Source organism: Hoplias malabaricus, chromosome X2 (assembly GCF_029633855.1).
Source record: "Hoplias malabaricus isolate fHopMal1 chromosome X2, fHopMal1.hap1, whole genome shotgun sequence".
NCBI classification, from domain to species: Eukaryota; Metazoa; Chordata; class Actinopteri; order Characiformes; family Erythrinidae; genus Hoplias; species Hoplias malabaricus.
Window position 1 is genome coordinate 50,561,513 of NC_089819.1, and position 18,797 is coordinate 50,580,309.

The 18,797-nt window shown below is 42.8% G+C and overlaps 1 protein-coding gene across 3 annotated transcripts in view; it reads left to right on the forward strand.

Moving 5' to 3' along the window:
- Window positions 1–394: 394 nt before the first annotated feature.
- Window positions 395–18,797, forward strand: part of si:ch211-288d18.1 (USP6 N-terminal-like protein) — a 30,829-nt gene continuing 12,426 nt past the window's right edge. Inside the window, exons 1-2 of one of the 3 annotated variants that reach the window (XM_066653507.1) lie at window positions 395–524; window positions 15,828–15,901. In XM_066653507.1, the coding sequence (XP_066509604.1) occupies window positions 15,836–15,901 (66 nt within the window). In that variant the 5' untranslated portion in view covers window positions 395–524; window positions 15,828–15,835. The remainder of the gene's footprint in view (window positions 525–15,827; window positions 15,902–18,797) is intronic. The other 2 variants (XM_066653508.1, XM_066653509.1) reach the window with 2 other exon arrangements.

An 18,797-nucleotide genomic window follows, 5' to 3' on the forward strand; every position in this document is an offset into this window, starting at 1 on the left:
CCACATAAAGCAAGAAAGAAAGAAAGAAAGAAAGAAAGAAAGAAAGAAAGAAAGAAAGAAAGAAAGAAAGAAAATAAAGAGGGAAATAAAAAGCTGAAATCAAACCTTATTGGCTAACCCACAACAGTAACCAATCGTTTTTTCCCCACCCGCTTTTGGACAAACTTCGTGTTGTACCCAGACAATAAACTAGAATTTTTAACGTGAGTTACAGTACACGTAGACTGTTTCGATATAAAATGTATGTTTATTTTCCTATATACAGACTGTCTATGTCATGGATATGCATTTGACGCATCAGCCAATCGTGGAGCAGAACGCGAGCAGGGGGCGTGTCCTGTCTGAATACGGGCGGAGAGACAGTCTACGCTCTGACGTGCTGCTGTGTTCTGGGGCTCGTTGGGACTAACTGCCAACCGCCACGGATTTGAGGTTTTCGGCTCCTCTTTTCCCTTTAGCGATGAAATAATGAACAACGCGGACTGTACTGCAGGGGAAGACCAGACCAGCGTCGTGTATAAACGGTAAAATAACCTTATATTCATTAGTATCTCTGATTCTGGACATCCTAATGGCTCTCAGTAGAAAGCTGGGGATGGGAATTATTTTGCTTCTATGGCTCAGTTTAAGAGAAGTCCGTTATTATCTTTTTTCGACGCCTTTTGGAAACGAGCTAACAGCTGGGTGATGTTTTGTCTGGAAGAGTGGCTCTTTGCTCTCTGTATTTAGTCTTATTTTTTTTTTATCCAGTGGATGTGCTCCATTTATATGTTGTTTTTACGTAATAGTTTTACGTTGTCTCACCTTGTACGTTAGCATGTACTGAGCATTTGTTTTGCTATGTACCAGACACTTCTGCCTTTATCTGGCCACATTGCTCTCTCTTCGGAAACATGGCAGTGACTGTAGTTATAATACTGCAGTTAGGTTATTCAAATTGGGGCCATAAAGCTTAGGGCAGCGGAATAACAGCAGCAAAGGCGAGCAAAGTGGTCCAGTCCGCTATGCGTCCTCAGTCTGTTTATTTTTTGCTCATAGGTTGCCACAAGGGTCTATGCCCACCAAATCCCTAATGCAGTGACCCAGTGATGTCTGTTATTATGCCTTTAAATCCCATTCAGAAAGAGGCATTCCTTTGTGTCTGCATGCCTCAACCCTCTCTCTCTCTCTCTCTCTCTCTCTCTCTCTCTCTCTCTCTCTCTCTCTCCCTCTCTCTCTCCTTCTCTCTCTCTCTCACCAAAGGGGGTAACATCCTGGTCATGGCAAAAACGGTGATGCTTTTCCCATATCCCAAAACAGATGTTCAAGGGGAAAGAACTAGGCCAGTTTTACTTGCTCCTCTCGTATAAAATCACAGTGTTTTTTAAAATTACATCTATCTAAGGATTAGCCTTGTTTTGTGAGATTGTGATTTTGAGTCAAACTGATGCAGCAGCCACAAACGATGCATGTCTCCAATGTGTTATTGACAGTTAAATGGCTGAAACCAGTAGAAAATGGGTTATCAATACATTGCCTGTCAATATATTGGCTGGGTCTTAATTAATATGGATCTGTCCTGTTTGACTGTGTCTTTCTTATTGTTTCTTGACTCACTGTGATTCTTTTAAGTCTTAACTGTGATTAAGGTTAATGGTGATGGGTTAAATCCTAACTCACAGTAGGATTTAACCCATCACCATTTATTAGTTTGCTGGTGTTAGTTTGGTCTTTGTCTTTACAGAGTATTCACTTTGGCCAGAGAGATGCCTTTGGGATGTGGAAGTGTGATGTAACAGGCTGCGCATCAGTACTCCCTCATCTGTCTTGTGACGGCCAAATGCTATGCTCTGTTTTGGCCATGGTATTATCTCTTTGTGTCACAGGGTTTAGCTATTCTCTTAAATCTGCTCAATGACAACGGAGTTATCTGTTATTGAGAGTCACATGTTAACATCTGTGCCTCAAAGCCATTGTGTTCCAGCTTATTGGATACATGTGTATTTTGGTTTGTGTGTGTGTGTGTGTGTGTGTGTTGAAAGCAAACATTATAGCCTCAATGCTGTTGATCATGCAGTGATGTTGTAGAGTATTTTATCCGTACTTTATAAAATGTTTATAGCCTTCAAACACATTCACAAATTTACTGGTCTTAGCTCTGTTTACTATTTTTTGTAATAAACTGTTTACTGAACAGTCCTAAACTCCTCGGTCTAATCAAGGTTCATATGAGGTCAGAGGTGGTTGATTCTTCAGCACTGCATCATAATTCTCTTCCACTACTCACCTGACATTAGTTCAGATTACGCTGTAACTCTACATATGATTATGATATCTGATTTTCTGTTATAATTATGCGGCACGGTGGTGCAGCAGTGTCGCAGTCACACAGCTCCAGGGGCCTGGAGGTTGTGGGTTCGATTCCCGCTCCGAGTGACTGTCTGTGAGGAGTGTGGTGTGTTCTCCCTGTGTCCGTGTGGGTTTCCTCCAGGTGACTGTCTGTGAGGAGTGTGGTGTGTTCTCACTGTGTCTGCGTGGGTTTCCTCCGGGTGACTGTCTGTGAGGAGTGTGGTGTGTTCTCACTGTGTCTGCGTGGGTTTCCTCCGGGTGCTCCGGTTTCCTCCCACAGTCCAAAAACACACGTTGAGAGGTGGATTGGCGACTCAAAAGTGTCCGTAGGTGTGAGTGAATATGTGTGTGCCTGTGTTGCCCTGTGAAGGACTGGCGCCCCCTCCAGGGTGTATTCCTGCCTTGCGCCCAATGATTCCAGGTAGGCTGTGGACCCACTGCAACCCTGACCTGAATAAGCGCTTACAGATAATGAATGAATGAATGAATGTTACATCTGACATGTCATGCATCACTTTTTATAAAGTCCTGTGGTGGGCAGAAAACCTTCTATCTCTCATTTTTTTTCACTGTGGACAGGCAAAGGCTTAGTCTCCATTACTGCCATTGTTTAGTAGTCTCTTCATGTTTGAATATGTGCCTATTAACCACCCACTCTACATACAGTCATTTAGGCCCCCGCTGCATTGGTCAGCCTTGCTTTATGTAACATAGAACACGTCATCTGAATTCCCTTCTGTTTGGAGCATAATACTGCCATAATACTGTTGTTCATACTGTCATTCTTTTCATCGTTCTTTTACTTTAGCAGCTGTGACTTGCAGCACATAGTATTTGGGATGACTCCTGTTCCTACGTTGTATTGACCGTTAGCATTTGTGCTCACAGGCTGTTTTCCTCTGAGAGGGAGTAGTGGATGATGTTAGAGAAGCACAAACACTGCTGGCGTCCTCAACCATGCTTTGTCTATGGTGGGAGAGAGAATGACCAAGGGAGAGATCTGCACAGAGGTGTGAAATACTGCTAGCTGGTGTCAGCTCCAGAATTAGCTTCTAACTTCCTGCTGCTGTAATGTTAGTCTTTGGCTTCTAGCCAAGATTTACATTTACATGTGGTAGGCGCATTTACCCAGAGTGATATCCATTTTTAAACATTTTAGTCATGTACCTGAAAAAGGTGAAGAAGCATGTCTACCCACTACACTTCAGCTACACTACATCATATTTATTCATTCTTTCGTTATCTGTAAGCGCTTGTCCAGTTCAGGGTCGCTGTGGGTCCAGAGCCTACTTGGAATCATTGGGCGCAAGGCGGGAATACACCCTGGAGGGGGCGCCAGTCCTTCACAGGGCAACACACACACTCACACCTACGGACACTTTTGAGTCGCCAATCCACCTACCAACGTGTGTTTTTGGACTGTGGAGGAAACCGAAGCACCCGGAGGAAACCCACGCGGACACAGAGAGAACAAACCAAACTCTTCACAGACAGTCACCCGGAGGAAACCCCACGCAGACACAGGGAGAACACACCACACTCCTCACAGACAGTCACCCGGAGGAAACCCACGCAGACACAGGGAGAACACACCACACTCCTCACAGACAGTCACCCGGAGGAAACCCACACGGACACAGGGAGAACACACCACACTCCTCACAGACAGTCACCCGGAGGAAACCCACGCAGACACAGGGAGAACACACCACACTCCTCACAGACCGTCACCCGGAGGAAACCCCACGCAGACACAGGGAGAACACACCACACTCCTCACAGACAGTCACCCGGAGGAAACCCCACGCAGACACAGGGAGAACACACCACACTCCTCACAGGCAGTCACCCGGAGGAAACCCACACAGACACAGGGAGAACACACCACACTCCTCACAGGCAGTCACCCGGAGGAAACCCACACAGACACAGGGAGAACACACCACACTCCTCACAGACAGTCACCCGGAGCGGGACTCGAACCCACAACCTCCAGGTCCCTGGAGCTGTGTGACTGTGACTCTACTTGCTATTACTAACCTATATATTTACATTTTGAGATTTATATCAATATTAATATTTTTTTTTTTTTACAAATAACAGTTACGTAACTAACACCTTTATTTCCTGCTTGAAAGCGTCTAGGTCTGTCCGTGGGAAGTTCTGGTAACCAAAGAGCTAAGAATTATCTGGAGGTTGGACCTGGAGGTTGTGGGTTTGATTCCCGCTCCGGGTGACTGTCTGTGAGGAGTGTGGTGTGTTCTCTCTGTGTCTGCATGGGTTTCCTCCGGGTGACTGTCTGTGAGGAGTGTGGTGTGTTCTCCCTGTGTCTGCGTTGGTTTCCTCCGGGTGACTGTCTGTGAGGAGTGTGGTGTGTTCTCCCTGTGTCTGCGTTGGTTTCCTCTGGGTGCTCCGGTTTCCTCCCACAGTCCAAAAACACACGTTGGTAGGTGAATTGGCGACTCAAAAGGTGTCCGTAGGTGTGAGTGTGTGTGTTGCTCTGTGAAGGACTGGCCCCCCCTCCAGGGTGTATTCCCGCCTTGCTCCCAATGATTCCAGGTAGACAGACAATGAATGAATGAATGTCTAGATTAGTGACCTCACCAAATATATATCCAGCAATTATTCAAAAACATGGCAACATGACTACACACCTCAGCTCTCTGTTTTTAAAAGCAAACGTTCTTGTTATTAGGCAGGACTTGCATTTTAGTGATTAAATGTTATACTTTACAGATTTCTAAAAGAACACAATACGATTTGGTATTTTTGCTCCTGCGCTTTTCCCAAAAGCTGCAGGGTGTAATTAATTTTTACAGCACTGTCCTGATATCAAGCGTTTGTAGGTTGGTTTCCTACCCTCCTACAGAAGTTACATAGTGCAGTTTCTGCAGTGCAGAGCACATGGTCACAGTGACGGAAGTCCTATAACAGGTCAGTATCACAGCATCACGGTGATTGCGAAAATTTTAAGGTAAAATACTACCTAGTGTTTTTTTAAATCAGCTGTATTGTTTCTTTATGTTACTTTCGTTAAAAAGAATGCGCTTATTAGGGGCATATTTATTTGTCTATAACTAGAATGTGCTTTCAGTCCGCAGTTGTTGCCGTTGCGCAACACACAATTGACTCCAGAGCCATAATAGCAATATTATTGCATCGCATAAAAGCCATAGCACTGTATCCCAAGACCAACTGAGACAATATACAGGCTATGAAAGTTCTGAGGCTGCCAAACCCTAATTGCTGTGAAAAATGACTTGAGGTTCCTTATGAATTTGCCTTCTCTAAAGTCTGAAATATTGGCCATGATTTGTAGCACACTACAAAATTATTTGTAGTAGTTACCAAATAATAGTGTTATGACATCAAAAGGTTAATATCTCAATATTGAGCCTAACGTTAGAACTTACGATGATTTGACTTCGTTTGGAGATAGACGTATATTTACTATTATGGTTAGACTCAGGATATTTCTAAGGTTAGGTTTGGGCTTTGGATCAGGGAGATTTGGTTAAGATACCAGTATGAGTGTGTTTGTGTGTATGTTTTAGAGAAGCCTCTCAGCTGGGACAAGGCTGTCTCAGTAATCTGAAGTGCTACATCTGTGCGCTGGTACGAGGCAGAGACGACTCGTCCAGATGGCAGCGCCAGTGATGCCAGTCATGCCGCCCTCATTTTCACGCCAAGTCTTCCCACCTCTTTCCTCCGCTGTACCCCGTTGTCCCGTTTAAGGACAAGGAAAAGAGACACCAGAGTCCGTTTAAACTAGGGCTGTAGCTTAATGAAACGTAATACACTCCATTAAAAAGCCAGCTTTGTTTTTTATTTTGCCCCCAGATATTCACTTTTAAGACCTTCAAGATCTTTTATTTATTTATTCTTTAAATATGGTATATTCCCTTGGCCTTGTTTCAGCCTCTCAAACAAGGTGTGTTTGTGACATTATATTTACTAAAACATTAGCCCTGACCTAACAGTTAGAGACCGGGCTTGGTGCCAGAAGGTTACCGGTTCGATCCCCAGGACCGACAGGAACATCCATGGCTGAAGTGCCCTTAAGCAAGGGACTGAACCCCCAAACGCTCCTCAGGTGCTGGGGATGGCTGCCCATCCGTGTGTGTTCACAGCCCCTAGTGCACTAGTGTGTGTGTGCGGTTCAAGGTAAGGAGGAAGAAAGTTGAGAAAGACCCCCGCCCTAGCAAACACTCTCTCTGACGTCTCCAGGTTGAGCTGAGAGCTTGCAGCTGTTATCAGACTAACTGGTGTTAGCTGGGGGTTTCTTTTCGTCTTAGTTTAACCTCCTTAACCTTGTCCTGGACCTCCATCAGCACATGCAGTTTAGAGTGGCATTGAAACTGAACCCATGTACGTTTGGTTTGTTCTGCTATAGTGTCAAGAGGAAGATGTTTAATACTCAAACCACTAAAGAAATGGATTTATTGGTAAATGAATGAATGAAGGTATATACACTTTTAACTGTAGTGTATCTGCTTTGTTGCACTGGAGAGCACTGCCGTGAGCTTTAAGAGTTTGGTTACTGCACACAGCTAGGTGCCAGGAGCTGAGCTGGATGTGAGAGTTTGTAGTGAACCTCTGAGCTCAGTGTAAGAGGAGATTGTGGAGTTTACAGAAAAGCCTGCCAAGTGAACACAGGGCCACAACAAGCTTATTGACCCGAAGACGCTTTGCATGTTGTGGGTTGGGCGCTCAAACCATGAACAAGCAGGGGGCTTTTAACAAACGACTCGCTCTAAATCATTCATAAACTCTTACCAGCTGCTCTTGGCCGGGTCTTTATGTATCATATTGTATGGTGGAGGGGAAAAGTGCTGTCTCTGAATTCCTAACCACTGACCATAGTGACTGCTGAGATTTATTTCTGCGATTCCAGGATTTATAATTCATGGAGGCACACGATGCCCACAGGACAGTGATGATGAACATATTGCTTGTGCAGTAAGTAATATTAAATAACGGCATTCATAATACATTTTGTTCCCTATGTGGTCACAGTGCTCAGTGGAATGACACAAAACATAGGCCCGCACGGTGCTGACGAGACGTTATGACATTTTGCTGAAATATACAAGTCTACGTCTCCCTGTTCTGTCTTTGTCCTAACTCTAAAATATAAATACTTTCTTAAAAATAAAGGTGCTGCAAATAATTCTTTGAGCCATTCCAAAGAACCACTACTTTTGGTTTCACAAAGAATCTTAAACAAAAATGGTTCTCTATGGAACCAAAAGTGGTGTCGCTCAAAGAACCTTTCGTAGCAGCGTTATTTAATACGCTTTATTTACTGGAAATAAAATAAGTGATTTTTTTTACTTGTTTTTAATTGTGTAGCTCTTATATGAAGATATATAAATCACTGAAAAATTCATTTTAATGCATTGCCTCCTTTCATTTCTGTTTGCCAACACACACAAGTCCTTGACTGAACTTGCATGAATTATGTAGAGCTTTAACCCACATTTAGTCACTTATGCTTAGCGTCACATGGAATCTGCGGACTGCGGAGATTCCTAAGTCATTTGGAATGAGAGAGTAGGAAATGACTCAGAGAGAATGTAGGATGGTGTTTACATTTATGTGAATTAGTTGAGTTAAGGCATGTCATTGTGTGGCTGGTCTTTATTATTGTCTGTCTGTTACAGCTTAGTTAAAGGTGTTACTGCTTTTTGTATGGGAATATTATACTTTCAGAGAGAGAGAGGGGGGGGGGAGGGAGAGAGAGAGAGAGAGAGAGAGAGAGAGAGAGAAAGAGAGGGGGGGGAGAGAGAGAAAGAGAGGGGGGAGAGAGAGAGAGGAAGAGGGGGGAGAGAGGGAGAGAGAGAGAGAGGGAGAGAGAGAGACAGGGGGAGGGAGAGAGAGAGGGAGAGAGAGAGAGGGAGAAAGAGAGAGAGAGAGGGAGAGAGAGAGGGAGAGAGAGGGAGAGAGAGAGAGGGGGGAGAGAGAGAGGGAGAGAGAGAGAGAGGGGGGGGGAGGGAGAGAGAGAGAGAGAGAGAGAGAGAGAGAAAAAGAGAGAGGGAGAGAGAGAGAGAGAGGGAGAGAGAGAGAGAGAAAGAGAGAGAGAGAGAGAGAGGCATCAGGCCTTAGCTCCCAAGGGACAAGGTTATTTATAGCAGGCAGTGTAAGATACATGCCCACAGGTCAACAGTTTCCCTCTGCATTTGACTCAGAATTACGAGGCAGTAGAAAGTGGCAGGCTGCTGGCCTGGAGCGTACAGAGCAGACTGGACAAAACAAATAAAAATAATTAAATACTTAAAATACTTTACAATTGTTTTAGAGTAAAGTGCCATTCCAAACTCAAACATTCATTGCCGTTGAAAAGTCAACTACTATCATTTGTCAAGGATTCTGGATTTCACACTTACTGTAGCCTACAAATATTACACAGACCATGTTTAATCAACATTTCCTTCACAGGTTTATCAGATCCACCCAAGAATTTTCATTTGGGTAACACTCCCCCATGACTCTCCTCCTAATCCTCACTCCAGTGTAAGGCGGAGAGTAAAGTGTGCATGGAAGAAATAGCGGAGATAGAAAACCACAGCTTTTTCCCTTTCCTATTTTCCCATTGCTGTTGCTGCCTCAGAGAAAGACGAACCCAGAGACCTGCGTTTTGAGAAGCAGATAGTTTCCACATGTAACCACACTGTTTTCTCTGCTGCGTAGAGAACCGTGAGGCAGCCGAGGCACAAAGACATCATCATCATTGTCATAATCATCATCCTGATTTCACTGCAGACGTTTCTCGGCCCTCGTATCAGAGCCTGTCATCTACCATCCATCAAACACTCCTCACCCCATTGAAAAAAAAAAAACATCCGCAGTGGCCTTGTTAATGGCTCCCAGTGCAAAGTGCTGGTGATGCATTTTGCAGATCCGACTGCTTGGTGGGGGATAGGGGGATGGTGGAGAGCAAGGGGATGTTTGGGTATGTGAGTGTACACAGTATGGGGCACAGTTGACTTCCAAGGATGTGTTTGTAGACAGGCAGCCATGCTAAAAACACAGCAGAATTCGAACCCAGTCCCCACAATGTGGCTTTTACTGTGGTGGGTTTCAAAATCATGTTAGTAGACAAAGTCATGAAACCATGGGTTGAGGACTGAGTGGACATGACGGCAGCAATAACGTTTAACTGCTTACTGTGGGCGATCTAACTTTCTAACAGTCTAAATATAACTCAAATCAAACATGTTTTTTATTCACAGTTGGAGGTCTGGTATTGTATTTTTTCCCCCATCTTGTTCCATCTCTGTTTATCAGTTAAATATATGTGCTTTCCCATGTCCCAGGTTGATGATGTAAACACCCCCTACTCTGATAAGTGCAATTGTTTTAGCCTTAATTATTTATTTAAATATTGACTGATAATATTAAAAATAAGCTAATATTTAACACCAAAGATTACCTGTAATTAATAGATTATTTTGTTTCCCGGTTACATTTTAGTTTGAAAGCATATCAGAAATCTGTTGTGGGTTTCCTGGGTCTTGTGGTGAACAAAAATGTTGTTAGTGCTAATATTGCGGCCTTATTGGAAATTATATTAAATTATTCCATTTACTATTAATACTTATTTTAAGTGTTGTTTTTATTTCAGTATTCAATATTTCAATATTTACAGTGGGCGGCACCGTGGCGCAGCAAGTAGTGTAGCATTTACACAGCTCCAGGGACCTGGGGTTGGGGGTCCCGCTCCGGGTCACTATCTGTGAGGAGTGTGGTGTGTTCTCCCTGTGTCGGTGTGGGTTTCCTCCGGGTGACTGTCTGTGAGGAGTGTAGTGTGTTCTCACTGTGTCGGCGTGGGTTTCCTCCGGGTGACTGTCTGTGAGGAGTGTGGTGTGTTCTCCCTGTGTCTGCGTGGGTTTCCTCCGGGTGACTGTCTGTGAGGAGTGTGGTGTGTTCTCCCTGTGTCTGCGTGGGTTTCCTCCGGGTGACTGTCTGTGAAGAGTGTGGTGTGTTCTCCCTGTGTCTGCGTGGGTTTCCTCCGGGTGACTGTCTGTGAGGAGTGTGGTGTGTTCTCCCTGTGTCTGCGTGGGTTTCCTCCGGGTAACTGTCTGTGAGGAGTGTGGTGTGTTCTCCCTGTGTCTGCGTGGGTTTCCTCCGGGTAACTGTCTGTGAGGAGTGTGGTGTGTTCTCCCTGTGTCTGCGTGGGTTTCCTCCAGGTAACTGTCTGTGAGGAGTGTGGTGTGTTCTCCCTGTGTCTGCGTGGGTTTCCTCCGGGTAACTGTCTGTGAGGAGTGTTGTGTGTTCTCCGTGTCTGCGTGGGTTTCCTCCGGGTAACTGTCTGTGAGGAGTGTTGTGTGTTCTCCCTGTGCCTGCGTGGGTTTCCTCTGGGTGCTCTGGTTTCCTCCCACAGTCCAAAAACACACGTGGGTAGGATTGGCGACTCAAAAGTGTCCATAGGTGTGATTGAATGTGAGATCCAGGGTGTGATCCCGCCTTGCGCCCAGTGATTCCGGGTAGGCTCTGGACCCGCCTCGACCCAGAACTGGGTAAGCAGTTACAGACAATGAATGACTGAATGAATATTTACAGTCATATTGTGATACTACATTTGTTGTCAGTATTGTTATGAGACCACAACATCCCTAAAATCTAAACAGCTGCAATTAGCTTTGAATCTTGAAGCCATGCTGCAGAAACTGTGCTGGTTTCTTGCCTGGAATGACATCCTTCAGAGCTATAATCCGCTGCTTCATGTTTAATAGTCTTAATCCTGATGGTGTATGTTTTCTGCCAGAGTGGCAGATGAAGGCTTTATTCTCCACAGGGTGCAGGCAGCTTGGGCACTTATGTGGGGAAAGTATGGATTAAGGAGGTTGTTTGGATCTGAGATCAGTTGAGTCTGTTTGACTTAAGGTGAAGATTAGGATTTAAGCAAAGCACTCAGACGGGGTAACACTGTTCTAAGAGGATATTTCAGTGCAACACAAATTTACAATGATTTCCTTTTATTTCAGCCTTGGAAACACTATAAACTATTATCATTATAAACCAGTGCATTGCAGAGGCCATTATAATACTTCATTCGTTCAATCATTCATTGTCTGAAAGCTGGTATCCAGTTCAGGGTCGCGGTGGGTCCGGAGCCTACCCGAAATCACTGGGTACAAGGCGGGAACACACCCTGGAGGGGGCGCCAGTCCTTCACCGGGCGACACACACCCACACATTCACACCTAGGGACATGTTTGAGTCGCCAGTCCACCTACGGACGTGTGTTTTTGAACTGTGGGAGGAATCCGGAGCACCCGGAGGAAACCCACGCGGACACAGGGAGAATACTTATGATATATTAAGTCTATAACAGGGTTCAATTGCAATGGAAATGTAATAATAAATATATAGGATATTAAGATTAGATTTTTTTCTTTTTTAACAGTGCAGTTTAGTTCTTTAATGGTGTTGATGAAATATGTCAGATATGTGTATAGTTTTGAAAAGACCTGTTCTACCTGATTTTTTGATAATACAAAGCTGCAGCTGTGCTGTCTGTATACTCCCTCATGATACTGGGAGTGTGAATACGTTTTACAGAATCCTTCCTTTCATCCCTCATTGCTCAGCAGCCTCTCAACACAGAGTCACGGCACTTCCTAACATTACTCTAGATTGTTTTGGACATTTCATTTCACTGTCCTTAATGTCATCTGTGGACCAGTTTGTTCCATTCATTCATAACATACTCATAATGAGTGAGCCAGTGGGAGCTGAGCCAGGGAGGATGGACAGAGACAGAGGGGAGTGCTTTGTTCAGAATGTCACTCACAGCATTCACAAAGGAATCAGACTTCCTCATGTGAACTCAACTTCTTTAAATTAACAGTCATGCATTTGTCTGTGATATCTCAGGAAGATGAGGGATTTGTTTGCCTTAAAGGCAACATCTACACGTGGGGAAATGCTGTTCTCTGGTTTGTTTATGTTCAGAAGCTCAGCGTTGGAACTGTATGGTTAAGGGGGGAGGAAAAAAGACATGGCTACACAATAAATTCACCAATGTTAAATCAACACTATTAGTGTTAACTTAACAGTGTTAATGTAACACTAATTTTGTTGAGTTAACACTGGTGAATTTACTGTGTAGCCATGTCTTTTTTCTTCTGAACATAAACAAACCAGAGAACAGCATTTCGTAGTACGTAGCTGAAGTTTAAATTGTCTGTACGTTTTTATTCACAATTTGAATTACCACAGAAATTGATTTGTTAATTGAGTTGTTTAATGTTAACATTTTCGGTCTGTGTTTACTCTCATGCAGTTACCGCTGTCCCACATTTAGGGTCAGTTCCATCTACAGCAAAAAAAAAAAACTATGGAGCAGGAATAGAGCACTATTTTCATTTCAGTTCATGCTTTTCAAATTTGGAGGTCTTTTTAGGTTTTTAGAGAGAAAGCCTTGCATATGGAACAGAGACCCTTTGATTTTTACCCATTTTTTTGACACTGGAGCTTCATAAACACGTTAAACCAGACTGAAGAGTGGCATACAGCAAACGAATATCCTCAGAAATTTATAATTTGTGTTTCTTGATTTAAATTGTGAACGTTTCTTTAAATCAATGTTCGTGATTTAAAAAACAAAAAAAACAAAAACATTTTTATACATTTCAGAAGAGGTTTCTTCACCATTTGCTAACTCTCCGGTCAGTTAGCACATTGGAAAAAGCTCCAGTGTTTGTACACAGCCCTGGTTAAGTAAATGGGAAAGAGAACAAGTGTCTTTGCCCGAAATGGCTCAGACATTTTCTCTGTGCATCACTGGCTGAGCCTTGGCTGAGAAACATCTAAATTAAATCAAAGTTTGTTTTGCTGTGAGAGAACCTGATGTTCTATGGTCTTTTGATTTGGTTTTGAGCTCAAACCTGCTGTCAACTATGAAGTCTTACTTCGTACATCAAATATGCAGTCTATCCCCTATTAAATAATGATGTAATAATTAATAAAATATGTCATTGTGCAACTATAGTGTAATATACATCAAAACATAATAGCTCTAGACGTCTAAGACTTCTTAATCTTGTTAATCCTTGTATTATTTTAGTTATTAAACGTAAAACTTCAATAACTTCACTTGTACATCTGTGGACAGTTGTAGTTGTAAGGGAGAGGGCCGCACCGCGGATGTCTGGACTGCATTTATTGGCGTCATACACCAAGCACTCATCTCCGTGGCATATCAGCCTCCACTGGGGCAGGAGTTCACTGGAAGCTCTTGGTTTAAAGGACGGTGAAAATGAAAGACATTAGAAATTCCCAGACAGTTGCTTTGGAAAGAAAAAAAGAAAAGAGGAATGCAGTTGTAAGGGGAGAGGGTCACAGCAGGAACAAGGGCACTGTTGTCACAGCCGGACACATGGCCCTGCTGATGCGTCTGAGCTGAGGCTTGTGTGAATACACATGGCACGAAAACGTCATCAGAACAGCAGAGAGAGTCACAGGTGCTCAGTATGTACCACTGTTGAGATCTATCAGGGAAAGCAAATGACCTGCCACTGAAAATAATACTGTCACGACATAAGTGTGCCTCACGCTTCTATTCAGTCCAATAGAGCTTCGATAGTCAGCCTTAGATAAATCAGTTTAACATACAGTTGCGCTGGACGCAGATTAACCATGACAGAGTGTGTGTTACTGTGGTTTACACACAGCCAAAACAGGGTCAAATGAAATATGTACACTGTATGTAAATATATAGTTGGTTTTAAGCATAAACTTAACCTAGTCTTTTGTAAGTAATCTGTCTTTCTGTCTGTCTACCGATCTATCAGCTCTATTTCAATTGAAGAGGTTCACTGCCCATTCCTCACTGTCTGGCCTTCGTTGTAAGGTCTGTATGGGAAATGCTTTCTAACAGACTGCTGAACTGCTCTGGTCATGACTCTGCAACGTAACATATCTCTCTCTCTCTCTCTCTCTCTCTCTCTCTCTCTCTTGCTCTCTCTCTCTGGGCTGGGTTCTATTTCTGTGTGTAGCAGATGTCTGAGGCCCAGGGGAGAGAGGGACAGAATCAGCAGACTCTCAGCTCTGCCCTCGTTGGCAGCTGAAGTCTGCCACAGTCCTCCTTCTCTCCCTCGGCCTTACACACTCCCAGGAGGCTAATGTTTTTGAGAAAGGCGCTGCTAGAATTTATACCTCATCGAAAATAATTGGGATAAAGTCCATTTTTCCAAGTCAATTTGAACAAATTTAAATATCCTATTTGAATGATACTAAGTATCACATTGTCACTTCAGAAATCCAGGGGTGCCCAAACCTTTGCATATCATTGTTCCTCCCTTCAATTCATGTGTTTTAAATGAAGCATTAGAGGCTGAATTATATCAGAAAGTCCCAAACATAAAGGAACACATTTCCATCCAGTTAAAAGCATTCTGTCAGGCAGCCGGAGGTCAGGAAACACTTCAGATGTCCAGTTCCTGTCATGTACACTGTAAATTATCTCACATCAGATAATTTTGAATGAATATGTTTTTATTGGGGGCGGCACGGTGGCGCAGCAGGTAGGTGTCGCAGTCACACAGCTCCAGGGACCTGGAGGTTGTGGGTTCGATTCCCGCTCCGGGTGACTGTCCGTGAGGAGTTGGTGTGTTCTCCCTGTGTCTGCGTGGGTTTCCTCCGGGTGCTCCGGTTTCCTCCCACAGTCCAAAAACACACGTCGGTAGGTGGATTGGCGACTCAAAAGTGTCCGTAGGTGTGAGTGAATGTGTGTGTGTCTGTGTTCCCCTGTGAAGGACTGGCGCCCCCTCCAGGGTGTATTCCCGCCTTGCACCCAATGATTCCTGGTAGGCTCTGGACCCACCGCGACCCTGAACTGGATAAGGGTTACAGATAATGAATGAATGAATGAATGAATGTTTTTATTGGAAGCTTCCAGAATTTGCAGAAATGTGAAACTAAATAATTGGAGTTTATTTGATTCTTAAAAAAGCACAATCTCACATACTTTCACTGTATTTCTAATATACTGAAAAATGCATGTTGTTTATAATGGTTTCAGCAGTGCACATCTGTTCTGCGTGAATAAAATATATTACATGAACTGTCAGTGCTCTTATGTAATATATTTAATTCATCAGACAGTGATGTACACATTAAATTCAAGCGCTTTTTATTTTGCACTGTAGCTGCTGTACAGAGTGACGTCAGAACAGGTTTAAATCTTGATGCTTCTGTCAAATAAACTGCTTTCACCTCAAGATCCCAGACAAAATGACAGTGCCAGCTGACAGTTGTACAATTACACTTATATACAATCTGTTAAGATGAGCTCTGCCCAGAGCAGGGCTTCAAAATCAACACATACCTTTAACTCTTTACCATTTACCCTGGATAATATGCTTTATTCTTACAACCAGCTCATGCATTTATCTCATGTAAGTGGTCCATAATGGCACATGGTACGTCAGATCTCAAAACCCTTTTTTTTCACTCAATATAAATAGCCAATGTTATGTCTACTTTGCTTCCAGATTTTGACATGAAGAAGGACATAGAGGTGCTGATAGCAGAAGAACGTGCAGAGATCATCTCCAAATATGTTAAGGTAGGGAACAATGTTCTAAGATTCTAAAAAATACACCCAACCAATTAAAAAACATTCCCAAGTTTATGCTCATGGTAATGACATGCCACATTCTGCTCATGTTACAGCAGAATGACTGCGTAATTAGAGTGTGGGTGCTGGGCTGGCCTGTCTGCAATGAAAATGAGTGCCATTAAAGAGCAAAACGTTAAAGCAAATAACAGCTGAAGACTTGATGAAACTGTTTCTAGTATAAACAGCGAAGACGAAACTTTCTAGTATAATAAACGTCGAACAAACTTCGACAAAAATAGCTGCTTTTAGGTTTTATTTGTATTTCTCTTACTATCTCTCTTTTTTTTTATTATTTGGAACAGACACAAATCAGTTTTTGTTGGCATTTTTAATGTGTTCCCACAGGAAAAGGAATTCAATTCTGTTTCAGCGTAAAACAAAAGATCAACGCTCAACAAAAGAATCTGTGCCCGAAGTTGAAGTTTGTTCAGGGTTGTGTTTGTGTATGCGTGTGTGAGTGAGTGTTTGTGCTCTGAATGGCATTACAGTGTAGCTGTAGGTGTAGGCTGCCATTGCTTTATTTGTACCATTTTTGTTGGTGAGAACTTGGGCTGGGTGTGCTCGCTCTTGCTGGACTGATAACTGTGTGAAGCTTCTAGGAGAAACTGAAACCAATGTTTGGGGCACACTGGGCTGAAAAACAAAACCAAATACCAAAATAAAACTGGCAGTAGTTCTTCTGCACGACTGAAGTTAGCTTCATTTTAACTGTACCACCTTAAATGGTGCTGCTGTAACATTCTGGGACACACACCATTTAAGGTGGAATGGGAAATTCAAATAAGCTGGCAAGCTAACTTCAACTTAGTGGAAAATGTTCAAATCGGCTGCCTATGGCTATTTTTGTCCGTCCTTCGGTTGGATATTTTTAAGTGGCTAAAACTGTGGTGCATCAGTGGTAATGAGATGTATGTTTAGAGTTTTTGCAAACATTGCCTTGGTAATGATTGGTGGGAGAAAAACACCACAACATATCTCTTAATATGTTCTCTTGTTCAAATTTCTAGAGTCATTATTCCATAGTCATTATATTTATCCTGCTGATATAAGTGTGTGTGTGTATGTATACCATTTGTAATAATGAATAACAGTCTTATTTTCTGTTTTCTGTGTCTATTTTACATACTGTATTGCGGTTGTGCTTATGAACAGAGCTCTAGGATGCATGTTGCTGTTTCATGGTATGCCATCTTTAAAATTCAGGATAGTAAAGCATACCCCAATTAACATGCGTTGCACAAAAATATCACCTCATTGCTTTATGTGCTTTGTGAATTTCATCCTATCCCCAGCTGTGTCTGCAGATGTTTCTGGGTGCATGCTGAATCTCTTGCTGTTGGAGCATGAGCATGAGCTTTAATATATGTTTCCACAAACAAATTCATAGCCCCATATGTAAACACTATGGTCATATTTATTTTTAGCGCAATAAAGTATGTCACAGTATGCCTTTTTGAGTGGTGTATGTCATATTGCACATGGAAGAGTAGCCTTGTTATTTAAGTAAGTGAAAACACTGAGTAAAGTTATTAAATATTTCTGAATAAAAAACTAACATTTAGGAGACACACAGAGGCAAAAAAATAAAGAAAAATACAACAAATTAAATAATAACGGTGTGCGGACTCCAACATCTTCAACAAAATCGAAACCTAAACAGCAGAGAATGGTTGAACTGTGTGGCCACAGCTGAAGTTGCGATTATGTTGAGGTCTGTTTGTGTGTGTGTGTGTGTGTGTGTGTGTGTGTGTGTGTGTGTGTGGGTTTGTCTGAATGGAAAAAAAGGTGTAATAAGCTGCCATTGCTTTAGCTTGTGGTATATATTGCTCAGTTCCTATTGCCCAAATCTACAATGTTCAGTAGTTTAACTGACAAATAAATACAGTCCACCATCACAAAGCTTTATTCTCATAGGATGTGAGGTGATGGATAGAGTCAGGGACCACCGTGGTTTTGCGATTGTCTCCCCTTTAGTGTAATTGGAAATGGGAATAGTGGTTTGTTTGGGCCATGGCTTTGTCTGTCACACACCAATGGCTGATATTCTGTTCCTGTCCAGAGCAGAGGGACTGGTCAGCTGTGACTGATCTCTTCAGGCCTGAGAATTGATCCAGTCTGGAAAAGCTTTTAAAAACCAGACAGTATTTAATGGAATGGATGAGGTGCAGTGCATAGAGAAGCAATTTTGTAGTTTGAAGATTTACACTGTGTCTTTTTGCTCCCTGAGAACATTAAGTCGAATTGGGCAGTGGTCAGTTCAGTCAAGCTTTCATTCCATTTAAATAATTACATTTTATTCCTTTGAATTGCAGACATTGATAAGTTCAGTTTCAGATAAATGTTTGGAGAAGGTCTATATTTTACTTAAAATTAAAAGAATGAAGGGCGGGCCCTGATTTTTGCCCTGTGTGCTATAATCACAGCTCAGACAGATTGTGCTCATAGATCAGACTCAGTTGGGCATTACAGAGCGCTGTTTGAGACACTGTAGACTAAACATGAAGATGTAATGAAACATGCATCTGACTATCTCAGATCAGTTTCAACTAGGATGAGTGTACACACTGATATTTAATGACCCTAGGATACATGACCTAGAGCAGTGTGTGTGAACATGTGTGTTACTCCAATGGACACCCATGCTACAAGAAAAGAAGGGGCAGCAAACACTCACTGACCCTCGGCTAGCTTAATCTCACTGCAGTTGGCACACTTGCTGGCTCTGAGGTAGGTTTACCTCAGTGGATGAAATAAATTATGCAGTGCAAGATTTTTTATTTATTTTGAACATACTGTATCTCAGATATGTGTCAATAAAGCTTTGTTTGGCTGTAGACTCTGC